Source organism: Lissotriton vulgaris, chromosome 8 (genome assembly GCF_964263255.1).
Source record: "Lissotriton vulgaris chromosome 8, aLisVul1.2, whole genome shotgun sequence".
Lineage (NCBI taxonomy): Eukaryota > Metazoa > Chordata > Amphibia > Caudata > Salamandridae > Lissotriton > Lissotriton vulgaris.
Genome location: NC_141696.1, coordinates 969110784 through 969137414, shown reverse-complemented (window position 1 = coordinate 969137414; position 26631 = coordinate 969110784). Strand labels below are relative to the sequence as shown.

Sequence of the window (26631 nt, the reverse complement as noted above, 5' to 3'; positions counted from 1 at the left end):
CCTCGGGCATTTGTATATACTGTGCTAACTTAAGTATTTTTGTAAGAGTTTTGGTTTGTGCTTAGTACCCTGTCCTCATAAAGAGTACAGGGCTGTTGTGATCTTTAAATAAATAACTGTTTATTTTCATAACACTTGTGTGGTGTCCTTTCACTTGGTATTCAAGGGGTATATGTGTGGTAAACAGCTGGCTTAACACGCCCTCTCGAGTCTTTAGCCTTAGACTGCTCGTATCCACGCTACTAGGATAGCTGGTCTATAAGGTTGACTTACAACCAATCATCAATAAGGGTTGCTGGACTGATACATAGTGTTCACTAGAATAGTGAGCACTGCATATCAGGCCACCTTCTCACATCCACAACCAGAAGTAAGGTAAGACCACCCTGTGTAGAAAGCAGGGACACCCCTAGAGACCGTCCTGAGGGAGCACCGAGAGGCAACAGAGTGGGCCCCAACCAACACCTCTCACGCACGTCCCTCACCAACAGCAACCACAACGAGCCTTAATCAGGAGAGCAAGGGCGGATCACCCGGGCCCCCTACGCAGGTCAGTTTAATTGAAGCGCTCTGGATCCCCCAAGTGCAGGAGGGACACAGCAACAAAAGGCGCCCCAGGGCCCAGCAGGCTTCACTCAGCTGCGGCCCAAAGCCACCTACCACAGCCTCAGAACGCGTTGCCAAAAGGACATCACCAGGGGGGTATAGCAAGAGGGACTCGCAATGAGGAGCCAATGCAATTCCACTTCAGGTAGATCTCACGCAGCCGTGCGTTAATCCCAGAGGCGCCGGCAGCTCAAATACCCCAGCAAGTCTGGAATGGGGAACCTCCACCTCGCGCCTTGTAGTTTACAAACCCCATGGGCAGCAGCTAGGCATGTCCATTGCGGGCAATGGAGTGTGCCCTTGCCCCCCCCCCGAAACAGCAGCGCAAATGGCGGCTTGAGGACAGTTCACAGAGCACCGGATCAGTGAGCGGAAGCTCCGCCACGAGTGTAGGGCGCGAGGCCTGAGCGCAGCCTAGTTTGTGAGTGAGCACCGGCGGCTTGCGAAGCTTCTCAGCCCAGCGCGCTCAGCAGTTTCTCGGCCCAGCTCACACAAGTGTCTGTGTCCCCCCCGCAGCGTATCTTAGATATTTGACGAGGCACCGCCGTGTTCTTCACACTCTCCGCCAAGTCACTAGCAGCACTCCGCTCCTCCAGGCTGCAAGTACAGGCAGAGAAAGATCGCGGCGAATGGGGCGCAGGCCGTCACTCCTCCATTATGTCCATGTGGTCGGATCTCCTCACCCCCGACAGCAGCACCTCGGGGCTCCCGCTGCACTCCAAAAACACCACAGCCGGTCAACCGCCACATCAGCCGCTCGGTTCCAGCAAGGAAAACAGTGGATGGCACAGCACAGGCAGGATAGGTACAGGATATTCATCGGCGGCTGGCAGAGCTACACTACAGTTCGGCCATCTTGCTGATCGCCAGGCCACGCCCCCAAACGTTCAGGTTTTTAATTCCCAATGAAAGTGAAGGCCTTACTGGGGTGGGTGAGACTAGTCTCTAGGAGGAAGATACTGCACTACTTCAGCAGATTCACCTGTAAACCATAGATTACCACGGATTTCACTCATTGTGGTTCTCGTCACAATATCACTCACCCAAGCCTAATAAGACTAAACAAGTAACAATAATGATCAAGAGCGGAGTCCTTGTCAAGTTTGAATCCCAAGATTGGGATGGAAAAGGAAGGTGGGTGGGAACAAGAAGCACAATAGTCCAGCCAATATTACAATGTTCTCATTATAAGGACCCAAAGGGAAGGAAGAGAAACTTTTCACTGCTCTACAATTTTAGCAAAATTCTCAAGAGTTGAGAAATGAATTGGAGGCTATTCTGAGACATGATTCCACTCTACATAGGATAGTACATGGTACATAGTGCACGTGACCGGCAATATCAGTAACAGGATATCCTCCTGTCAAATCCTGTCTGATCTCCCTAACTTTATCAGGTTTATACTAACCTGTTACTGACAAGGCCACTTATGGAACCTCCTTTTTTGCTTTTTCTTAGATCTGAGCAATTCATCGTCAACGGCAAATCAGACACTACACTCTTTTGATGGGCTGGTCCTTTTAACAGTTTGTAGTCCTGTGACCACCGAACTAGACTGCATCATACAGCTTTGGACACAAACATCAAATGTCAGATGTCTTCATTATCTATACATGTACTGTACCTGCTGTAAAAAGAGGTGGGACAGGAGGAGGAGGATGAAGAATTGCTGTTGTTACAACAGTAGGAACAGAACTTGTTGCAGGGATAGGGGGTGCATCCATTCCAGCGGGTTGCAAAGGTGGCAGTGGAGGCGGTGGTCCTGTAAAAATAAAATAATAAATAGAGCTTATTACAGTAACTATTTATCTGATTTCTATATTGTCATGAAGAGTGCTACTTAAATATGTTGAATAGCCATTTTTAAAACACAGAATAAGAATTAACTACTTAATGGCATGTAGGGAGCTGGCTTTGTATATACTATACAAAAGTAAGGTATATTGTGTACAGAGTCCAAGGAATACCCAGAGGTATAGCAGGGGCTAAATTAGACAATTACTAAATTAGACAAGTACTAACAGCTCTCTTTGTGGTAGTGTGTGCGAATAGTTAGGCTTATCAGGAGGGTGAGTTAAGCATTTATTTTATTCACTCAAACAAGTCTGACGGTACACAATCAGAGACTTCATCCAGATCCATTAAGTAATTATAAAAAAGGTATACCCATATTTTAGTTTTAGGCCTCCAGGAGGCCTCCCTGGCCGAGCATGCATCATCTTTTCCAAACCAGAGATCTACATTACAATACACAGCGCTCCCACCTTCTTCTTGGCACTCTGCATCTGCCCGCCTTCGTGCTGCTGGTGGTGCAGCTCCAGTGCTGCTTGTTGGCCCCTGCTGTGCTGATCCTAATCCCAGGAGCTTCGCTCCCACAGCCGAGTGGCCTGCTCGAAAGCCCCCTTAGCCAAATTGGCTAACATTGGTCCCCTGCACTCTGCACCTGGCATCCCTAATGCCGCTGGTGGTGCAACTTGAGTGCCTAACTAGACCTTGAGCAACCCTGGTCCTAACCCCCTAAACTCATGGTTGTAAGTCACTTACTAACCTGCAAACAGTGAACACTCTTTCTCTCATAGGAAGGAAAATGCTACTTACCAGTATGCATCTGTTCTTGGCATGAAGGGCTGCTGACATTCATATCTTGTGTTACAAAAAAGGGGGTTGAACCCATGCAGTCACGGGGACCTGGGTGCTATGTTGTACATATAAGGGGGGTCCCCGTAAGGAAGTGTATTGCAAATGACATACACTGAATTAAAATTACCAACAAAACAATTTAACAAACATAGGAAACAATTAGGAATTGGTATTTGTGATTTATTACCAAAACACTGCGTAATTGCAGGTAGCAATTAATGAATCAACTTATGTGAATAACAAGCCCCAGGGAAAAGGAAGGGGGGGTAGTGCTCAAGGAAGTGATAAAGGACAAGGAAAGTTAACACAGTATAACAAGGGTAACAATTGTAATCCAAAATTAGTGACAGTAAACAACCAATTATAATGCAAATGCCAAAATATAAGGCAAAACTCAAAACATAGTCAATAAATCACATTCGACGGTCACATCTGATTACTCGATGGATCGGGGGTGTGCCGGAATATCAACAAAGAAAGGAAAAGTCGACGTTTCGACCCCTATCAGCAGGCTAATTAAAGTCCTTTCACGGGGTCTTCATCAGGACGTCACGCAAGGGAAGGGGAGGGGCAAATCTGTGTAAAGAATAATTAAACTTTAGCACATGGTAAGGACGACGAATAAATTAATCATCCTATCTAATATAGACTAGGGAGTAAGTTAAAACAATTACCATGGAGTACGGCCCAGCCGGGCTCTGTACATGGAGGGGACACCACACAAGAAAGTCGTGGTCAGTCAAACGAGGTAAGAACCTTAGCTACAGAGGAGACAAACATATCAGTAAGATGATAAAATTGGCTATTCTAACCAAAGTAGGCTTCTATGATGGAGAGTGGGATATCATTCGAAATGATGATAGAACCCTGTTCAAGATCATTAATAGATCTCATATGGGAACTACAAAGTGGAAAACTGGCCATATAGAGAAATACCTCCAATTACTGAAAAGTAGTTCTGCCTGTAATCCACGCGTTTTCACGATGCAGGAAAATAAATAAATAACGCTGCTTCAATCTCCTATGATCAGCTAAAAGGAGAGAAATAATGTACTAAATAAAATGAACAAGCGAGTCTCGTGGTCTCAAATATTCGCTACAGTTGACAGATACTCACAGGAGAAAAAAGCGGACAACGCCGTCTCAATGGAACATTCAGACTATCTTCGTCACGCAAGGGGAGCGAAGTTAAAATCACACGGGTCTGACTCAAAGCGGGGTTGGAACTCCAGCGCTCATGTGTTAAACAATTCTAGAGTAAAAGATACAATTGTATCGTTTAGATGCTACGATCTAAAAGTCACGGCTACACTGTATGGAAGCAGTTGGAACATTACTCACAGAAAGGGAAGCGCCGTCTGCATCAGTTTAGTTATCACAATCACACGGGACTGACTCGAAGCGGGGTTTGAACTCCTGCGCTCGTGTATTAAACAATCCTAGAGTGGAAAGATACAATTGTATCGTTTGGATGCTGAAATCTAATGTTCTCAGCTACACTGTATAGACGCTGGATAGAGGATTACTCACAGAAAGAAAAGCAGCGCCGTCTGCATCGGTTTAGCCATGGACTCCGCAACAGCTTCAATGCGGAGTTTGGGGAGTGGCCAAAAGGGATGTCCCTTCTTGACTCCATTAACAACGGTTTGAATGAACAGGACAGCAGTTTAGCGCAATTAGCAGCACTTGGATAATAATAGCACATCTCCAACAATGTTTCTCTGTTGCCCACACAACTGCCTACTCCACTATGAGTACGCTACCGAGATCATGCAATGTTTTCCACCTTTGACCCTGTAGTCACGTGGTTTCTCCATAATATACACATTTGCTGTAGAGGGGCGATTGTTCTTCGGAATGATTGTTCTGAGTATACTGCCAAGTTTATGCAATGTTTTCCACCTTTGACCTCGTGTGATGAGTCACGTGGTTTCTCCACAGTACACACATTTGCTGTAGATTGGCTATGGTCTTTTGAATAATTGTTTCCTAAATCCCGTGTGTTCTGGTTTTTATCCTCCTGTGTGAGAGATACACCAGCAAACGGTTTTTGTATAAATGCTGTAATCTGTAATGGGCGTTATTTTGTACCTATACCTGCAATTATACCTAGAGATACATTATGCATATGTATGTCGGACTGTTTATCCCCATCGTAATAATTGTTTCCCCAACATCTGGTTTTCATCCTCCTGTGTGAGAGATGCACTAGTGATTGCGAGTCCTTAATTTCCACATCAATTTCTCTGAGACTCCGCCGTAAACCTTATGTCCAAATCTCATAAATCACTATGGGTCATATATGAATTTATACCCGAATTTACAACCAGCCTTCTCACTCAGATGCCAAAGCGGGCTTTAGTGAGTAACTCTTCCATTTCCTTGAACCACTCTCCCTTTTGGCCACTCCCCAAACTCCGCATTGAAGCTGTTGCGGAGTCCATGGCTAAACCGATGCAAGATTCAAAAATACTTTATTCGGTTAACAAGACAAGATAACCATAAAAGTAGCATGTAAGGTGCAATTTACAAAAGGTAGAGTAAGTATTTTCCTTTAAAATCACAAAATGAGAGAAACAACAAAATTAAATCCATATCAGCGGTATTAAATTCATATATACAATAAAAGAGATCAATCCATTTGCATTGATTTACGACATTTAAAAACCAATTTTAAAAATTCTGCAATTGAGGCGACCATAAAAACAGTATCCATCTTCTGGCACTCTGTAAACGCTAGGCGGCATCTGTAAACATTTAGATCTTTAAGGATAGGGATGATAAGTTTCTTTCGGGGAAGGGTATAAAATTTACAAAAAAATAAAATATGTATATCCGATTGTTGGGAAACGTCATCGCATGGACAAGAACATAAATCCTTCAACCAACAATTCATCGCGGGGAATGATAGTGTCCTAAAAACTATATTCAATCTAAATCGGGTCAAAAGGTACCGCTCATGATTGGACATATACAGTGAAAGGTATGGCTGCAAATTCTCTCCACGTATAATATCCTGGTGGGCAGAAACAGTCTTTTTTCTTGCCTCCTCTATATTTCTCTTTTCCTTGAGGTAGGTCATACACAAATGTTTCAAATCTCTTCTGGATATGTATTCCATTGATTGTGGATCCTCAAAGTATTGGGGGCAACTTATTTTTTCAAGAAAGTCTCTGACATAGCCTATCCATTTGTAATCTCTGATGTTGTCCAATACCATGATGTCCTTTAAAATGGCCCGATTGACAACACATTCTTCATTTGTCCAGACCCTATGCCAAAGAAGAACTGGCTGGATTCTAATAGTGTCAGTGACATAAGATATTCCCAGTTCAGCATGGCATATCATTGTTGCAGTACTTTGGGGTACAGACAGGATGTGACATAAAAACTTATTTTCCAGGATTTGGATTGAAGTGATGTTTGAATAACCCCATAATCCTGCCCCGTAGATGGCTACAGATATACAGGTCGCATTATAAACAGTTAAAATCTCTTTTATGGGTTTTTTACCTAATTTTTTCATAAAACATTTTAGGGCCATAATGGTCTTAGAGAATAACAGAGATCTAGCTTGAATTGCTGTGGTCCATGAGCCACTTTCATGAAACAATATCCCCAGATAAGGGAAGGTGGGGGTCCTTTCTAAGGGATTGGAGTTTACAAAGATTTGCTTCACATGCTTGTTTGTTCTGGACCCGCAGTACATAGATAAAGTTTTAGAACAGTTGATTTTCAAATCTAAGTCAAGCATGAAGTTGTTGAAGGCTGTAACCAAACTTTGTAAAGCCATTGGTGTGCGCGCCATTAAGACAGCATCGTCAGCGTACATCAGTGCAGGGACAGGCCTACCTCTCACCATGGGCATATCCCTGCCCTCCTGCACGAGATGCTTCTCCATTCCATTTATGTACAACAGAAATAGGAAGGGGGCTAAGACGCACCCTTGGCGCACACCCCGACCGATCCCAAATTGTCTGCTGCATTCACCATTTTTCCCAAATCTGACACTGGCAGTGGCCCCAGAATACAGCTCTCTCGGAAAACATATAATGGCATTGTCTACCCCCAAGTCAGCCATAATTAACCATAACTTAATATGTGACACACAGTCAAAAGCTGATGATAGATCAACAAATGTGAGGTATAGACGTTGTTTTTTGACCTTTATATACTTCTGTTGCAAGGTGAAAAGATTCAAGCCTTGCTCTATGGTCCCTAGGCCCTTTTGAAACCCAAATTGAAAGTCACTTAACACCCCATTTTCATCGGCCCAGCTTTGCAGTTTAGCTAAAATCACTCTTCCCAGAATTTTTATAGAAGAGTCCAATAAGGAGATTGGCCTATAGCATGTACAACTTAGCCTGTCCCCTTTCTTAAATATTGGGACTATTGTTGATGTAAACCAGGTAGGTATTGGGCTATTTGCCAGAACGGCATTAAAGAGCTGAACTAACACTGGCCCCCATAAATCGATGTTAGCCTTATAGAGGTCGGCTGGTATACCGTCTGGTCCTGCTGCTTTGCCCCCCTTAGTCGCCTTCAGGCTTGCTGTAACTTCAGGAAGGGTTACAGTCAAGGTTCTAGATGTGTCTAGATTTAGCGACCCCATCTCCTGGCCTGTTTCAGAGGTTAGTTCCACAGCCATATAAAGGGAGGAAAAATGGGCCACCCACTCATCTTCTGAGATGGCAATTTCCATGCGTGCTTTTTGTTCATATAGGAGGGGGGTGTTAGCCACCCTCCAAAAAGCAGCCGGATCCTTCGATTTTGATGCATCGCATAGGTTATCCCATGCCTCCCTTTTTATCGAGATCTTCCTGTCCCTTAAAGCTAGGTTATAGTCCTTCCTTGCAATTCTAATTTGGTTTACATCCTTTGGTCTATTATGGATTGCATATCTAAGCTTTGTTAAGGCTCTAGTGCACTCCCTGTCAAACCATTTCCTATTGGACTTTAGGGAATTTTTCCTATTAACCCACAGTGCTTCCTTAATTTTAGTAGAAATAATGCCAAAATGGGTTATTATTTCACGTTTCTCTGCGTATTCATCTAAACAGATGGAAAAGCTACTCGTGCAGTTAGTCAATATTTTATGTAGGAAATCATCTGGGACCAGTCTGCTCCATTTAAGGTTGTAACCATTTTGAGCACCCACCCTCACGTCCTGGACCATTTGGTTCTGACATTCTCTAATATCAGCTACGGCAAATAGGTTTTCCATTTTTAATACCTGTGGCAGATGATCACTCAATGGTAGATCCATGATGTTTGCTCTAATCAATCTGTTTGCAGAGCTAAGTGTGCATAAGCTAAAATCAATAATGGTTGAAGCACCCCGCCCGACAAAGGTTGGGACAAACGTCGTTGTGTGGTGTGCTAATTCGTTTACAAAGCCAAGATTAAAGTTAAAAATCATTTCATTCAGTGTGTCGCCTAGTAGGGTGTGTTCAAAATGCGTCAAGTTGACGTCTTGTTCCAGCATTAGACCACAAATACCCTTTTGACCCTTTTTGCAGAGAGTACAATTAAAATCACCCCCCCATAATAACATAACTTCAGCCCTCTTACTCCTGTCAAATTCATCTTGCATTTCTAGGGCTAGTGTATCAAGTACATCCTTAATCATGCTATCTAAACAGTTATTATAGAAATTAAAAAGAACCATCTTTGGACCCTTCCTTGTATATATCACAATTTTTTGATAGTAGCTGGATCCAGGAGAAAAAACAATTTTATCATATACTAAAAGGTTAGATATGTATACAATCAAACCCCCCTTGGGTCTTCCGTGTACTCCGCCCACCGCAGGGGTAAAGTACGTCTTGTAGCCATTAAGGTGTATCGGCGTGGTGGCCCAAGTTTCTTGAAGGGCCAGTATTCCCACATCTGTAATGGCCTCATCCCAACTTGGATTTGTGATCTTTTGTTTTAACCCAGCCACGTTCCAGAATAATACCGTACAGGAATCTTTGTCTACAGAAGACATATCTACAGTATCCCCTAATCTGTTGGCCTGGCTCCCTTGTATGTGCTCGTTCCCCCCCTGTATTTCTGTGGTTTCCTCATCCCCCAGACAACATGTAGAATCCAGGTCTACGGGATTAATAGGTAGCCGACCATCTACCTTAGTCTTGGGGAGTCAGTCCACTGCTTCCAAACAGTCAAACCGATTGTAACATGGGAAAAACGGGGGCATTTGCACATTGCCTATCCATCCTGGATCATAGCCCTGTGGATGAGAGTAAGGAGGCCTGCCTTTGTGTTTCACAGTGTTCCAGCCATCATCATGCCTCCCATTCCACAGTGTATTGTGGTAGTTGTTATCAGAGAACTGGCCAGTATTACCACCATGGCGTCGGTTTTCCCTGGTCCAACTCCACCTATTATCTGGTTGTTCACCCTCCGGGTAAAAATAGGATAATGGCCTAGCCACAACAGACAAACCGTAATTTCTTGGGGGCCTTGATGTAATAAATTCTGCGGTGCGGGGATTCTCAAATGTTATTACCAGGCAGTCACCATGTGTCCTTTTTTTATTATTATTGTACCCCACCCAGGGAGCCCTTTCAACCATAAGGATATTGCTTTTGAAGGCCGGGGGGAGAGGGTAGTTATCATTTAGCCAATGTATTGTTTTATTTACTAGTCCCCCATTATTTTCATATGATTTATCAGCAGGTTGGGGTACTCCAGTAAGAACCACAACATATGTTGAGGCTTCTGGTGGTAAATGTATGTTTCTACGCGTCTCCCTCTTTTCTTCGTTAACTTTATCCTTAGGAGTTTGCGTGGGTGGCGCTGTTTGGTCAATTACGGTAGGATTTTTAGGTGTTGGTATAACTTTAGGAGGTGGGTTAGTGATGGGTTTTGGAGGTGGGTTAGAGGTAGTTTTTAAAGATAGATTCGTATTACCATCGCTTTTAGCGGCTGTGGGTGGTCTATTCGTAGTTGGTTTCTTTTCAGGAACTTTATTGTTCAAATTAAAGCTAGGGGCACTGATATCTTTATGGATATTAGTCAATATTGTTTCCAGACATCGTAGCCTAACCTCAATAGGTTCTAAGAGAATTTTTAGCATTGCAAAGATATTGTTATTGACCATGCTTAGGCTACTGCTGTCATCGTTCCCTCCAGCTTGATTATCAACTACCCCACTTAGTTCCAATATCCCCTCCAAGCTGCTATCCAAGATAGTTTCATCTGGCAAACTTAATGTTATGCCCACACTTACCCGGGGGCCACCCGCGGCGCCATTAATATTAGTGTGAGCGTCTGGGTTTGTGCATACATTTAATAGGGTGGGATCCGGCTGGATTGGGTCCTGGGTCTTACCAGTCTGGGCTTTTTTCCCTTTGCGAGTAGTGGTTTTAGTCGGCTTTTGTTTACTACTCTTTAGTTTAGGGATTGCCCCCTCCTTCCTCCCTCTTTCTATTAGGGTACTATCTGTGGTTTCATTTCCTGTTGCCACCGGGCCATTTTCCAGTAGCAAGGAGAGATTTGGGGTTGCCTCCAGGCCTTCCTGTGAGGCAGGTAAGTCGCTGCCCTGGTCTTTGTGCACCATTACAAGTGACTTTGGGACAGATACATTATTAGGTGTACAAGCTTGTGCAATGTGACCCAGAGAGGAACGCTTTGCCATGGCTAGATCTTTGGACACCCTTCTGTCCATCAGAATGATCCCTTCATCAATAAGGGCATGCGTGCGCACTATAAAATCATCTAGGGTGCCAGTTAGTTTCTTTGCCCCAGCTAAAGCCATACTTCTAGTCTCTGGGTGATTCATGGCAGGTCCAGTAAATGGCACGCTAAGCAGATGTATATAGCTTATAATCAAATACCGGACCAAACCCCAACAGGAGTTCAAATATGTGTGGCAGCCAACTTACAGTTATGCAGTCTCGGTGTCCTTTGGCTGGTCGCAACCGAACAGGGTGTCTGGCACAGGCCAGGCTCCTCGGGCCTCTGAGGGCCTAAGAGGGCCCGCCCTTTGCCCGGGCTTAGCCCCGGGCGTCCCGCTCGCGTCCCGCGACGCGGGTTAGTGTCCGCCTTTGAACCCGCTCGCGCTCCCTGTGCGCGTCACTCTACGCGCCGCCGCGAGGCCTGCCGGGTGTTGTGGTTCCCGGAGCAGCGGCGCGGAGTTCTACGGGCGGTTGACTCCTGGCGGTGGCGGCTTCTCCCTCTATGGTGCAGCGTGGTGTCCGTAAGGTAGGCAGCGGTTTCCCCCGCTCTGCCGGTTCGTGTCCGCCTTTGAACCCGCTCGCGCTCCCTGTGCGAGTCACTCTACGCGCCGCCGCGAGGCCTGCCGGGTGTTGTGGTTCCCGGAGCGGCGGCGCGGAGTTCTACGGGCGGTTGACTCCTGGCGGTGGCGGCTTCTCCCTCTATGGTGCAGCGTGGTGTCCGTAAGGTAGGCAGCGGTTTCCCCCGCTCTGCCGGTTCGTGTCCGCCTTTGAACCCGCTCGCGCTCCCTGTGCGCGTCACTCTACGCGCCGCCGCGAGGCCTGCCGGGTGTTGTGGTTCCCGGAGCGGCGGCGCGGAGTTCTACGGGCGGTTGACTCCTGGCGGTGGCGGCTTCTCCCTCTATGGTGCAGCGTGGTGTCCGTAAGGTAGGCAGCGGTTTCCCCCGCTCTGCCGGTTCGTGTCCGCCTTTGAACCCGCTCGCGCTCCCTGTGCGCGTCACTCTACGCGCCGCCGCGAGGCCTGCCGGGTGTTGTGGTTCCCGGAGCGGCGGCGCGGAGTTCTACGGGCGGTTGACTCCTGGCGGTGGCGGCTTCTCCCTCTATGGTGCAGCGTGGTGTCCGTAAGGTAGGCGCTGCTTTTCATTCTGTGAGTAATCCTCTATCCAGCGTCTATACAGTGTAGCCGAGAACATTAGATTTCAGCATCCAAACGATACAATTGTATCTTTCCACTCTAGGATTGTTTAATACACGAGCGCAGGAGTTCAAACCCCGCTTCGAGTCAGTCCCGTGTGATGACTAAACCGATGCAGACGGCGCTTCCCTTTCTGTGAGTAATGTTCCAACTGCTTCCATACAGTGTAGCCGTGACTTTTAGATCGTAGCATCTAAACGATACAATTGTATCTTTTACTCTAGAATTGTTTAACACATGAGCGCTGGAGTTCCAACCCCGCTTTGAGTCAGACCCGTGTGATTTTAACTTCGCTCCCCTTGCGTGACGAAGATTGTCTGAATGTTCCATTGAGACGGCGTTGTCCGCTTTTTTCTCCTGTGAGTATCTGTCAACTGTAGCGAATATTTGAGACCACGAGACTCGCTTGTTCATTTTATTTAGTACATTATTTCTCTCCTTTTAGCTGATCATAGGAGATTGAAGCAGCATTATTTATTTATTTTCCTGCATCGTGAAAACGCGTGGATTACAGGCAGAACTACTTTTCAGTAATTGGAGGTATTTCTCTATATGGCCAGTTTTCCACTTTGTAGTTCCCATATGAGATCTATTAATGTTCTTGAACAGGGTTCTATCATCATTTCGAATGATATCCCACTCTCCATCATAGAAGCCTACTTTGGTTAGAATAGCCAATTTTATCATCTTACTGATATGTTTGTCTCCTCTGTAGCTAAGGTTCTTACCTCGTTTGACTGACCACGACTTTGTGTGGCGTCCCCTCCATGTACAGAGCCCGGCTGGGCCGTACTCCATGGTAATTGTTTTAACTTACTCCCTAGTCTATATTAGATAGGATGATTAATTTATTCGTCGTCCTTACTATGTGCTAAAGTTTAATTATTCTTTACACAGATTTGCCCCTCCCCTTCCCTTGCGTGACGTCCTGATAAAGACCCCGTGAAAGGACTTTAATTAGCCTGCTGATAGGGGTCGAAACGTCGACTCTTCCTTTCTTTGTTGATATTCCGGCACACCCCCGATCCATCGAGTAATCAGATGTGACCGTCGAATGTGATTTATTGACTATGTTTTGAGTTTTGCCTTATATTTTGGCATTTGCATTATAATTGGTTGTTTACTGTCACTAATTTTGGATTACAATTGTTACCCTTGTTATACTGTGTTAACTTTCCTTGTCCTTTATCACTTCCTTGAGCACTACCCCCCCCTTCCTTTTCCCTGGGGCTTGTTATTCACATAAGTTGATTCATTAATTGCTACCTGCAATTACGCAGTGTTTTGGTAATAAATCACAAATACCAATTCCTAATTGTTTCCCATGTTTGTTAAATTGTTTTGTTGGTAATTTTAATTCAGTGTATGTCATTTGCAATACACTTCCTTACGGGGACCCCCCTTATATGTACAACATAGCACCCAGGTCCCCGTGACTGCATGGGTTCAACCCCCTTTTTTGTAACACTTTCTGAGCAGGTGCTGACCTGCGAGGTTTTTTCCTTAAATTAAATTTACCCATACCACGGTGGAATCAGAATTACTTTCCTATACAGAGGAGTAAATCAACCAGCTCACTAAAGACTTGTCTACCACCTTTTTATCCACTTCTGTCCCGACAATTGATATCACTTTAAATGATAAGATTTCCCGTCTTGAGAGATTAGAGAAGAAACTCATAGGAACTCGGCTACATGGGCACCTCTTTACGAGATATCTACAAGAAAATATTATCCCTGTTGGACGGCAAATTAAAATCGAACCTGTGATCTTTGTGGATGTACCAAAGTTTAGAGAGGGGTTTAGTTACGTGGCCAACAACTGCTCCCGGCACTGGATGGTGCTGGGAGTAGAGACAGCTGCGGAACAAGTTGTCTCTATAAGCAAAGAAATCGCAGACTTAAAGGCTGAAATCCTGGGAGATACCACACTTACCAAGGCCAAGGAAGCTATAGACAATTTGGAAGTCACGATCAAAGACTTTGATACCACAGCCCAAACTAAAAAGCTGGAAAAGCTAGCACGAGACCTCAGACTGTTTGATAAAAAATTAGTTTATCCATATTTACAGCCAGACTATTACAAACAGGACAATCAGGGTCGCTTTACCAACACCGCGGTCGCGGGGGGTACAGAGGACGAAGGAATTTTGCAACCTTTTCGGACTCCTCATATAGTTCAGGCAGCGACGGAGAGGCAGGACCTAGTACTTCGTACTCCTATCCGCCCTATCCCCCCCAAGACATATTCTACCAACAATATCCTCCACAATTTCCACCTCATTTTTTAGACCGAGGCCGGGGCCAATGGCGCCCTCCACGGGGCCGTGGGAACAACTGGCCCCGCGGCAAAGCAAGAGGACAACAACAGAATCAGGCCGGATGGGACGCTGGACGAGGCAAGCAGCAGAAACAGGTGACTTTTCGACCGGAGGTGCACGGGGAGATCTTGACTCGCAGGAACACATACAGATGGTAGATATTGATACCAGACCTGATCCCACTATGTCTACTACCAATAGTCCAGTGATCAACATCTCTAAACATACCTTCCAGGAAGAAGAACTCAAGGTCCTCGGCCGAGGACTCTCTTATGTTCCCACTGCTTCGGTGAACAAATTTCTGTTAAAAACTGAATTATACAGCTTCTTCAGGAAGATAAGGCTGCGATATTTTTTCCGAAATCAGACATCAAGACCACAGAATTCGGTCACTGGCCTTAGGGTACCATCTACCTTCTTTCCACCGACATATGCCATGAACAGTCGGATTCTTGCTTTTGAGGAAATTGTCACGTCGTCTGTAGACCAATCACTCAAACAACCTAAATTCCTGAGGCTCAATCTACCCGGAACGGAGAAGAAGGCCCTGGCCTCCTTAAGCAACAACAAAGATGTAGTCATCAAACCCGCGGATAAAGGCGGTGCCATTGTTGTGCAAGATATTTCAGATTACAAGGCAGAGATCTACAGACAATTGTCTGATGGCATCAGTTACCGTCTGTTACCCAGTGACCCCTCGCGTGAATTGGCCAGTACTATCCTTAGAATCACACAGAAAGGACTTGACACCGGTTTTTTGAGCAAACAGGAATTCGATTTCCTCAACCAGAAGTTTCCGAGACTTGCTACAATTTATACCCTCCCGAAGGTGCACAAGAACCTCAACAAACCCCCAGGACGCCCCATCGTATCTGGCTGTGGATCACTGTTGGAGCCCTTGTGCCAATATGTGGACTTCTTCCTTAAGCCCATTGCCCTTAACACAAAGGCCTATCTACGAGATACCACTCAGGTCATTAACTTGATAGACGAAAAACCATTTGACTCAGAACATGCACTCTTAGTCACCTGTGATATCATATCACTTTACACCAGCATCCCACAGCAAGATGCCCTGGAAGTGATGAGAGAGGCCCTAGACACTCGAACTGCGCCCGTTCAGGTCCCCACACAATGCATAATTGAATTACTGGAGATTGCCATGATGCACAATTTTTTTATTTTTCAAGAAGATTTCTATTTGCAGACCAAGGGGGTAGCTATGGGGGCTACCTTCGCTCCAAATTTGGCAATAATCTACATGGATCATTTTGAACATCAACATATCTTCCCAGCAACCAACCCTTTCAAAGCACATCTGCCCCTCTGGGTCAGATATATCGATGACGTTCTGTGCATCTGGGAAGGTAATCACGACCAACTTCAAGCTTTCCACGACTGGCTGAACTCTCGGAACCCTCATATCCAGTTCACGATGGAATCCAGCAACAAAACAATACCTTTCTTAGACATCTCGATCTATGTGGAATCAGACCATTTACAAACAACACTGTTCAGAAAGCCGACTGAGCGCAATTCTTTATTACAATACCAGAGTCATCACCCGAGGGGCCTCAAAGATAACCTCCCTGTAGGACAATTCCTACGCATCAGGAGGAATTGTTCTACAAGAGCCAACTACCTCAAAGAGTCGGAGGTCCTAAGTCAACGTCTCATATCACGAGGATACCCCTCCAGGATGGTAAAACGAGCCAGAAAATGCAAATGCTACTTACCAGTATGCATCTGTTCTTGGCATGTAGGGCTGCTGACATTCATATCTGTGCATAGATCGCCGCCTAGTGATGGGTCCGGATGATTGCACATTGTTGTCCTGGAAGAGTCTTCGAAGTATCACGAGATAGGTGGCTCCTCCCCTGGACTACAGTGCGCATGGGCATCGCCTCCATCCCCAGATTGTTTTTAGCCATTGGCAGAGATGGAGTGAAGTATGTGAGTGATGACCATGCTATTGAGCATATATATATATGAAGACTGCAGCTGCTACAGGCGCCGGGGAGGAGGGTGGGCGATATGAATGTCAGCAGCCCTACATGCCAAGAACAGATGCATACTGGTAAGTAGCATTTGCAGTTCGAGGCATGTGGGCTGCTGAATTCATATCTGTGCATAGAATACATAGCAGTCCCTCCATTAACGGCGGCCGCCCGTGCCAGCTGCAGCAGTCTGAAAAAGTGTCTTGAGAACAGCCTGACCAACAGCTGCCTGCTGTTTGGAATGCACGTCTACACAGTAATGTTTAGTGAAAGTATGTGTGGTAGACCATGTGGCTGCTCTACAAATATCTTCTAAGGGAATGTTACCTAGGAAAGCCATAGAGGCCCCTAACTTCCTGGTGGAGTGGGCTCTTGGTGGGATAGTGAGAGTGCGTTTAGCTTTAGCGTAACAGATTTGAATGCATTTCACAATCCACCTAGCGATCCCAGCTTTGGAGATAGCGTTTCCCTTGTGGTGTGAGGCAAAAGCAACGAAAAACTGCTTGGTTTTGCGAAAATCTTTTGTCCTGTCCACATAGTACATCAAGGCTCTTTTAACGTCAAGGGTGTGGAGCATCCGCTCCGCCAGCGTCTCTGGGTTTTGGAAAAACACCGGCAACTCAATTGTCTGGTTCATATGGAATTGAGACACAACCTTGGGTAAGAATTTAGGGTTAGTGCGGAGCACCACCCTGTTAGCATGTACCTGGAAGAAAGGTTCTTGGATGGTGAGCGCCTGCAGCTCGCTAACCCTCCGTAGCGATGTAATTGCTACTAAAAAAGCAACCTTCCAAGTCAGAAACTGTAGCTCACAAGAGTGCAGTGGCTCGAAAGGAGGACCCATCAGTCTCGGAAGAACCACATTGAGGTTCCACTCTGGAGCTGGTGGGGTCCTTGGCGGAATGACTCTTTTGAGTCCTTCCAGAAAAGCCTTGATAGCAGGAACCCTAAAAAGCGACAGGTGTTGCCTGTTTTGAAGGTATGCTGCCATAGCAGACAGGTGAATGCGGATGGAAGAGTACGCCAAATTGCATTGATACAGGTGGAACAGGTAACAAATGATGTTTTGAATGGAAGCATCTAGCGGATCAATATTGTGGTTAACACAGTAAATGACAAACCTCTTCCATTTAGCCGCATAACAAGCTCTAGTAGTGGGCTTCCTTGCCTCCCGAATGATGTTCATGCAATCGGGAGGAAGATTGAGGTAGCCAAACTCTAGGACTCAGGAGCCAGATCGCCAGGTTGAGCTGTTGCGGATCTGGGTGCTGAATGTCGCCATGGCTCTGCGTCAGAAGGCTGGGAGTGAGGTGAAGCCTTTGATGCGGTACCACGGACAGTTCTAGAAACGTGGTGTACCATGGTTGGCGAGCCCACGTCGGAGCAACCAGGATGAGAGTCATCGAGTGCTGCCTGAGCTTGCGTGCCACCAGCGGTATCAGAGGTGCTGGGGGAAAAGCGTATGCAAATCTGCCTGACCAGTTCATCCACATCGCATTGCCCTGTGATTGCGGGTGTGGGAATCTGGCGGCGAAGCTTTGGCATTTTGCGTTCTCCTTTGTGGCAAACAGGTCTATCTCTGGATGACCCCACCTTTGGAAGTACTGGTGGAGTACTGATGGATGTATCTCCCACTCGTGCATTTGATGGCTGTGCCTGCTGAGCAGGTCCGCCATCTGGTTGTCCTTGCCCGGGAGATGCTCCGCCATGAGGAAGATGTTCCTCTGAATGGCCCACTTCCACATGCTCTGAGCCAGATGAGACAGCTGCGGAGAGTGTGTGCCTCCCTGCTTCTGAATGTAGTACATGGCTGTCATGTTGTCCGTCCGGATCAACACGACCTTGTTGCACAGATGTACTTTGAACGCCTTTAAGGCCATGAAGATTGCCATCAGTTCCAACACATTGATGTGCATCTTCCTTTGCTGTAGTGTCCATAGTCCCTGCACCGTGTAGTGGAGTACATGCGCTCCCCATCCCTGGAGAGAAGCGTCCGTCGTCAGGATAATCTGCGGCACAGGCTCTTGGAATGGTCGGCCCTTGCAAAGGTTTTGTGGATTCCACCAATGCAGAGAGTTGTATGCCCGACCGCTCACCAACACTAGGTCTGTCAGTTGCCCATGAGCCTGAGTCCACTGACGTGCCAGGCACTCCTGAAGCGGACGCATATGTAGCCTCGCGTGCGGGACAATGGAGATGCAGGAGGCCATCATGCCTATCAACTGCATGAACACCTTCGCTGGAAGCTAGTGTTGAGGTCTGAATCGTTGGATCAGCGTTTGGATACTGGCGATTCTCACTGAATTTGGCTGCGCAGTGGCTGCCAGAGTGTTTATTGTCGCGCCCAGATACTGTCGTACATGGGCGGGCTGGAGATGGGATTTCGGGTAGTTCAGAGAGAATCCCAGATCGTGCAGGAGATGAATGGTGCGGGACACGTGGTCGGCGCACTGTTGTTCTGTTTTTGCCTGAATGAGCCAGTCGTCCAGGTACGGGTAGACGTGGACGTTCTGGCGTCGCAGATGCGCCGCCACAGTCGCCAGGCACTTCATAAAGACCCTTGGCGCTGTGGTGACTCCGAACGGCAGAACCCTGAACTGGTAGTGCTGGTTTTGGATCGTGAATCTGAGATACTTCCTGTGGGAAGGATGCAGGGGGATATGAAAGTATGCGTCTTTCAGATCCAACGTAGCCAGGAAGTCCCCCTGTTGAAGCAGAGGGAGCACTTGCTGCAACGTGAGCATATGGAAATGCTCCGAGAGAATGTACCAGTTGAGGGGCCTGAGGTCCAGGATGGGCCGCAGGGAACCGTCCTTTTTGGGGATTAGAAAGTACAGAGAGTAAACTCCTGTACCCCTTTCCTGCAGTGGGACGAGCTCTATTGCGCCTTTTTGCAGCATGACCTGAACTTCCTGCTGCAACAAGAGCAAGTGCTCGCTGGACATAGGACGGCTTCTTGGAGGTATGTTCGGTGGAGTGGAGGTAAGTTCCAGACAGTAACCGTACTGGATAAGAGACTTGACCCACCTGTCCGTGGTGATGGATCTCCACGCGGGCAGGAACTGCTGGAGTCTCCCCCCGACCGGTGTTGTGTGGTCGGGGGGCAATGACAAGGCGTCACTGCTTATTGGCGGTGGTGGACCTGGAGCTGTTGTTTCCACGTCCCCTGCCTTTGATGTTGTTGCCTCTGTAGCCACCTCTACCCTTATTGGTGTATGAGGTTTGGGTATTGCCTTTGTAGTACTGAGTGGATTGCGATGCCTGACCCCTTGAGGTGCCTCTGGTATTGGAGCAGCGAAAGGAGCCACCCCGAAACTGCTGAGATTGAAGGGCCCCCATAGACTTAGCAGTGTCTGTATCTTTTTTCATCTTCTCAAGCGTCGCATCCACCTCAGGGCCAAACAAATGGTCAGGATTAACCGTCTGGTTTAGGATGGTTGTTTGTATATCAGGTTTAAACCCTGAAATCCTAAGCCATGCATGCCTTCTGAGCAACACTCTAGTGTTGATCGCCCTGGATGCCGTATCAGCCACATCTAGCGCACATTTTATGGAAGCGTTTGTGATGAGCTTTCCCTCTTGAATTAACATCTCCCCTGCCTCCTTGTACTGGTCAGGCAAGTGCTGCAGTAGTGCCTCTAGGGTGTCATAATGAGCCCTATCGTAGCGTGCGAGTAGGGCCTGAGTGTTCGAGATGCGCCAAATGTTAGCTGCCTGTGCAGCAATCCGCTTCCCTGAGGCCTCAAATATTTTCGACTCTTTGTCTGGGGGAGGAGCGTCACCAGTTGTCTGTGAGTTCGCCCTCTTGCGAGCATTGGAAACGACCAAAGAGTCTAGTGGCAAGTGTCCCTTGATATATGTTGGATCCGAGGGCGATGCCTTATATTTTTTATCAATGCGTGGATTGATAACACGTGCCCGAGTGGGCTCCTTGAAGACCTCCTGCGCGTGCTTGAGTACTCCCTTGAGCATTGGCAAAGTTTTGATTGACTTTTCGGCCACAGAGAAAGTATCAAACAAAAAGTCTACATCCACAGGATCGGAGTGCAGCTCGACATCGTGGTTAGCTGCAGCTCTCTCGATTAGCGCGTTGAAGGCAGCAGAGTCCTCCGTTGGCGAAGTTTTTGGCGCAAAGAGATGTGGTTCCTGACTCCGGCAGACCAAGGTTCATGTTCCTCCTCCGGATCAGAGTACGCCGGATAGTTGTACTCGACCTCTTCCTCGTCGTCATCCCCCGCGGTAGAGCGAGTTGGGGAACGCGGCAGGTCACTTGGGGATGCCGGCGCCGGAGGCGCTGAAGTACCCGCAGAGTCCCTTTTGTTGTTCAGAGGAATGCGAAAGTGTTCCAGCACCGGCTCCGTGGTGATTTTTCTCTTGAGGAGGGACAGTTTCCCAGTATTGGCGTCGATGATGACTTCACGACGTTCTTCCTCCGCGAGTGGTTGGAGCCGAGGTTTAGCCACCACCGGAGACGCTTTGGGCGTCGACACCTCCTTCGTGGGCACCCCAGCCACCTGCTTCGGAGCGAAGGCCTTCGGCGTAGACTTCGGCGGTAGGGTGAAGCGGATAGGCGTGTGCGCCTTGGACGGCTTCTGCGCGGGCTTCGACACTCCAGCCTCTGGGTCTGGAAGCTCCGCGGCCTTTCGAATCCGTTGCAGGGACTCCTGGACCTTCTTCGAGAGGGCTGGAGAGGGAGCGACCGTATCGCTTGATTTCCCTGATTTGGGAGTTGTGTCGGCGAGAGGCAGTGTCTTCGGAGTCGACGCGGTACCCTCCTTGGCTCCGGCGGCCGGGGCCGGGGAAGCCTGAGCTTTGGGATCGCCTTGACGCTTCTTTGAAGCCTTCTTCGGGTCGTCAACTGCGACCATCTTCGGCGCCGACGCAGCCGCGTCGGACGACTTTGCTTTCGGCACCGACCCAGATGCCTTCGGGTCGGCCATCTTGGCTGGACTGTCCATGCCGGCCATTTTGGATTTCTTAGGTTTTGACGCCTCCAGAGCCTTCTGTACGGCTTTCACTTTCGGTTTCGAAGCCGGAGCTGTTGAACCCGAAGGCTTCACATTCGTTTTTGAAAAAGTGAGTGGCACCTCCAAAATGTCCGTGGCCGGGCTCGTAGGCGGGGCTGCTGGACTTAGAACAGGGTCTTGGGTAAGGCCCGAAGGCGATCCCTCGACCTGGGCCGCAGGAAGGGGGTCGACCCCTGAGTCAGTCCGGGGGTGCTCGTCCTCAGAGCTATCCCCCACGGTGGCAATGGCCGTATCGTCGTCCCCTACCTCGTCGTCGGCTTCGTCAAACTCCTTGTCCCCTGCGTCGTAGGCCTCCCCCTCGGACGCAGGGCTAGGGTCCGAAACCTGCTGGACATCGTCGCCTCCGACGTCTTCCTCGAAGATGTTGTCCGGCGGGGGCGCAGACAGTTTGGCCTGGAGTCTCGCAGCCCGACGAATCTTGAGGGTCTTCTTGCACCGGAACTTCGAGCAGGCCATGCACCTGGCCTCGTTGTGGTCCGGCGACAGACAGGTGTTGCACACTGGGTGCACGTCGAGGTGCGAGTACTTCGCGTTGCAGACCGGGCACCGTTTAACCGGAGTCCGTTCCATGGCCGGAGCGTCGTATGGGCCCGTCCGCGCCGAGAGCACGCGGAAGGGCAGCGAGAGTTCGGAGCTGGAGAAAACAGTAAACCCGAACGAAAACGATACCGGCGCCAAGCCTAAAGACCTTTTGGTCTCGAGTTAAGTGAGTAAACAACTATCGGTTCCGACAGAGGGAACCGACACACATCCGAACCCAATGGCGGAAAAAAACAATCTGGGGATGGAGGCGATGCCCATGCGCACTGTAGTCCAGGGGAGGAGCCACCTATCTCGTGATACTTCGAAGACTCTTCCAGGACAACAATGTGCAATCATCCGGACCCAACACTAGGCGGCGATCTATGCACAGATTTGAATTCAGCAGCCCACATGCCTCGAACCGGGCATGGTACAACCCCCGCGACTCCCTACTCAATCCAGAGAATCTACACCGCGGCTCGGCTGACCGCGTCATCTGTGTAACGACCTTTTCAACACGTAGCAATGACATAAAAAAGATTATTAATCATAATTGGCCTTTGGTCGCTGATGTCATCAACCAAACAGAACTGCCTCTTCACTCCTTCAAGAGAGCTAAAAACATAAGAGACATGGTGGTTCATTCTTACCTAGAGTCAGCGAGTCAACCGACTTTAACATCACTCTGGAATCTACCCCCGGTGGTCGGTCATTACAGATGTGGTACATGCACCGCCTGTGACACGACCATCCAGACTAAAACTTTTGACCATGGGGGAAGAAGGTATAATCTAAAACATTACACAAACTGTAACTCAACTGGAGTCATTTATATCATCCGGTGCCCATGTAGCCAGTTATACGTGGGCCAAACTCAACAAAAAATTAAGTCAAGGATCTCATCCCATTGTAGCAGATTAAGATGCAAAGTGACAGGGGCCCCTCTGGTTGACCACTGGCTAACAGCGGGACACACAGTCACAGACTTAAGATGGTTTGTTATTGAGAAAGTCACCCTAGGGAGAAGGAGGGAATTTCTTGACAATACTGAACACACGGGAGTCAAAATGGATGTCCCTTCTGGACTCCATTAACAACGGTTTGAATGAACAGGACAGCAGTTTAGCGCAATTAGCAGCACTTGGATAATAATAGCACATCTCCAACAATGTTTCTCTGTTGCCCACACAACTGCCTACTCCACTATGAGTACGCTCCCGAGATCATGCAATGTTTTCCACCTTTGACCCTCTAGTCACGTGGTTTCTCCATAATATACACATTTGCTGTAGAGGGGCGATTGTTCTTCGGAATGATTGTTCTGAGTATACTGCCAAGTTTATGCAATGTTTTCCACCTTTGACCTCGTGTGATGAGAGTCACGTGGTTTCTCCACAGTACAAACATTTGATGTAGATTGGCTATGGTCTTTTGAATAATTGTTTCCTAAATCCCGTGTGTTCTGGTTTTTATCTTCCTGTGTGAGAGATACACCAGCAAACGGTTTTTGTATAAATGCTGTAATCTGTAATGAGCGTTATTGTGTACCTATACCTGCAATTATACCTAGAGATACATATGCATATGTATGTCGGACTATTTATCCCCATCGTAATAATTGTTTCCCCAACATTTTTCATCCTCCTGTGTGAGAGATGCACTAGTGATTGCGAGTCCTTAATTTCCACATCAATTTCTCTGAGACTCCGCCGTAAACCTTATGTCCAAATCTCATAAATCACTATGGGTCATATATGAATTTATACCCGAATTTACAACCAGCCTTCTCACTCAGATGCCAAAGCGGGCTTTAGTGAGTAACTCTTCCATTTCCTTGAACCACTCTCCCTTTTGGCCACTCCCCAAACTCTGCATTGAAGCTGTTGCGGAGTCCATGGCTAAACCGATGCAGACGGCGCTGCTTTTCTTTCTGTGAGTAATCCTCTATCCAGCGTCTATACAGTGTAGCCGAGAACATTAGATTTCAGCATCCAAACGATACAATTGTATCTTTCCACTCTAGGATTGTTTAATACACGAGCGCAGGAGTTCAAACCCCGCTTCGAGTCAGTCCCGTGTGATTGTGATGACTAAACCGATGCAGACGGCGCTTCCCTTTCTGTGAGTAATGTTCCAACTGCTTCCATACAGTGTAGCCGTGACTTTTAGATCGTAGCATCTAAACGATACAATTGTATATTTTACTCTAGAATTGTTTAACACATGAGCGCTGGAGTTCCAACCCCGCTTTGAGTCAGACCCGTGTGATTTTAACTTCGCTCCCCTTGCGTGACGAAGATTGTCTGAATGTTCCATTGAGACGGCGTTGTCCGCTTTTTTCTCCTGTGAGTATCTGTCAACTGTAGCGAATATTTGAGACCACGAGACTCGCTTGTTCATTTTATTTAGTACATTATTTCTCTCCTTTTAGCTGATCATAGGAGATTGAAGCAGCGTCATTTATTTATTTTCCTGCATCGTGAAAACGCGTGGATTACAGGCAGAACTACTTTTCAGTAATTGGAGGTATTTCTCTATATGGCCAGTTTTCCACTTTGTAGTTCCCATATGAGATCTATTAATGATCTTGAACAGGGTTCTATCATCTTTTCGAATGATATCCCACTCTCCATCATAGAAGCCTAGTTTGGTTAGAATAGCCAATTTTATCATCTTACTGATATGTTTGTCTCCTCTGTAGCTAAGGTTCTTACCTCGTTTGACTGACCACGACTTTCTTGTGTGGCGTCCCCTCCATGTACAGAGCCCGGCTGGGCCGTACTCCATGGTAATTGTTTTAACTTACTCCCTAGTCTATATTAGATAGGATGATTAATTTATTCGTCGTCCTTACTATGTGCTAAAGTTTAATTATTCTTTACACAGATTTGCCCCTCCCCTTCCCTTGCGTGACGTCCTGATGAAGACCCCGTGAAAGGACTTTAATGAGCTTGCTGATAGGGGTCGAAACGTCGACTTTTCCTTTCTTTGTTGATATTCCAGCACACCCCCGATCCATCGAGTAATCAGATGTGACCGTCGAATGTGATTTATTGACTATGTTTTGAGTTTTGCCTAATATTTTGGCATTTGCATTATAATTGGTTGTTTACTGTCACTAATTTTGGATTACAATTGTTACCCTTGTTATACTGTGTTAACTTTCCTTGTCCTTTATCACTTCCTTGAGCACTACCCCCCCTTCCTTTTCCCTGGGGCTTGTTATTCACATAAGTTGATTCATTAATTGCTACCTGCAATTACGCAGTGTTTTGGTAATAAATCACAAATACCTATTCCTAATTGTTTCCTATGTTTGTTAAATTGTTTTGTTGGTAATTTTAATTCAGTGTATGTCATTTGCAATACACTTCCTTACGGGGACCCCCCTTATATGTACGACATTCATATCTTAGCATAGATCGCCGCCTAGTGTTGGGTCCGGATGTTTGCACTTTGTTGTCCTGGAAGAATCTTCGAAGTATCACGAAATAGGTGACTCCTCCTCTGGACTACAGTGCGCATGGGCATCTTCTCCATCTTCAGATTGTTTTGTCGACATTGTGGCAAAGATGGAGTATAGAAAAGTAAGAGATGACCATGTAAATGTATGTAGAAAGAATTACTGCAGCTGTGACAGGCATCGGGAAGGAGGGTGGGCGATATGAATGTCAGCAGCCCTACATGCCAAGAACAGATGCATACTGGTAAGTAGCATTTTCCGTTCGAGGCATGTGGTCTGCTGAATTCATATCTTAGCATAGACTGTATAGCAGTATCTCTTCTAGAGGTGGTCACCTGTACCAGCTGCAGCAGTTTGAAGAGTTTTTAGGACCGCCTGGCCTACAGCAGCTTGCTGCCTTGCTTGCACGTCTACACAGTAGTGTTTAGTGAAAGTGTGTATGGTAGACCATGCAGCTGCTCTACATATGTCTACTAGTGGAATATTTCCTAGGAAAGCCATGGATGCCCCCATTTTGCGCATTGAGTAGGCTTTTGGGGGAACTGTTATAGTGCGCTTGGCCTTTTGATAGCATATTTGAATGCACTTAACTATCCATCTGGCTATTCCGGATTTTGAAAGAGGGTTACCCTTATGCTGTGGAGCAAATGCAACAAATAGTTGTTTTGTCTTTCTGAAAGCTTTAGTTCTGTCACCGTAATATAATAGACCTCGTTTTACATCTAATGTGTGTAGAGCTCTTTCAGCCACTGACTGCGGGTTTTGGAAGAAAACTGGCAAATCTATTGACTGATTGAGATGAAATGTTGATATAACTTTTGGCATGGACTTAGGGTTAGTATGGAGCACTACCTTATTCTGATGTATTTGCATGAAAGGTTCTTGAATTGTTAGTGCCTGTAGCTCGCTCACTCGCCTAAACGAGGTAATGGCCCCTAAAAATGCCACTTTCCATGTTAGGAATTGTAATCCGCACGAATGGAGTGGTTCGAAAGGTGGCCCCATAAGTCTGGTAAGTACTACGTTTAAGTTCCAGACTGGCGAAGGAGGGATAATTCTTTTAAGTCCTTCCATAAGAGCTTTGATAGGTGGTATTCTGAACAGGGACAGGTGTTGTCTGTTCTGGAGATATGCTGCTATAACAGCAAGGTGTAGCCTTATGGAAGAGTATGCTAGATTGCA

The 26631-nt window shown here is 47.0% G+C and overlaps 1 protein-coding gene across 2 annotated transcripts in view; it reads right to left on the bottom strand.

Moving 5' to 3' along the window:
* Positions 1 to 26631, bottom strand: part of LOC147698192 (RNA-binding protein 26-like) — a 1163085-nt gene that overhangs the window by 906820 nt on the left and 229634 nt on the right. For both annotated transcript variants that reach the window (XM_086934819.1, XM_086934820.1), the window contains exon 8: positions 2231 to 2368. In XM_086934819.1, the coding sequence (XP_086790945.1) occupies positions 2231 to 2368 (138 nt within the window). The remainder of the gene's footprint in view (positions 1 to 2230; positions 2369 to 26631) is intronic.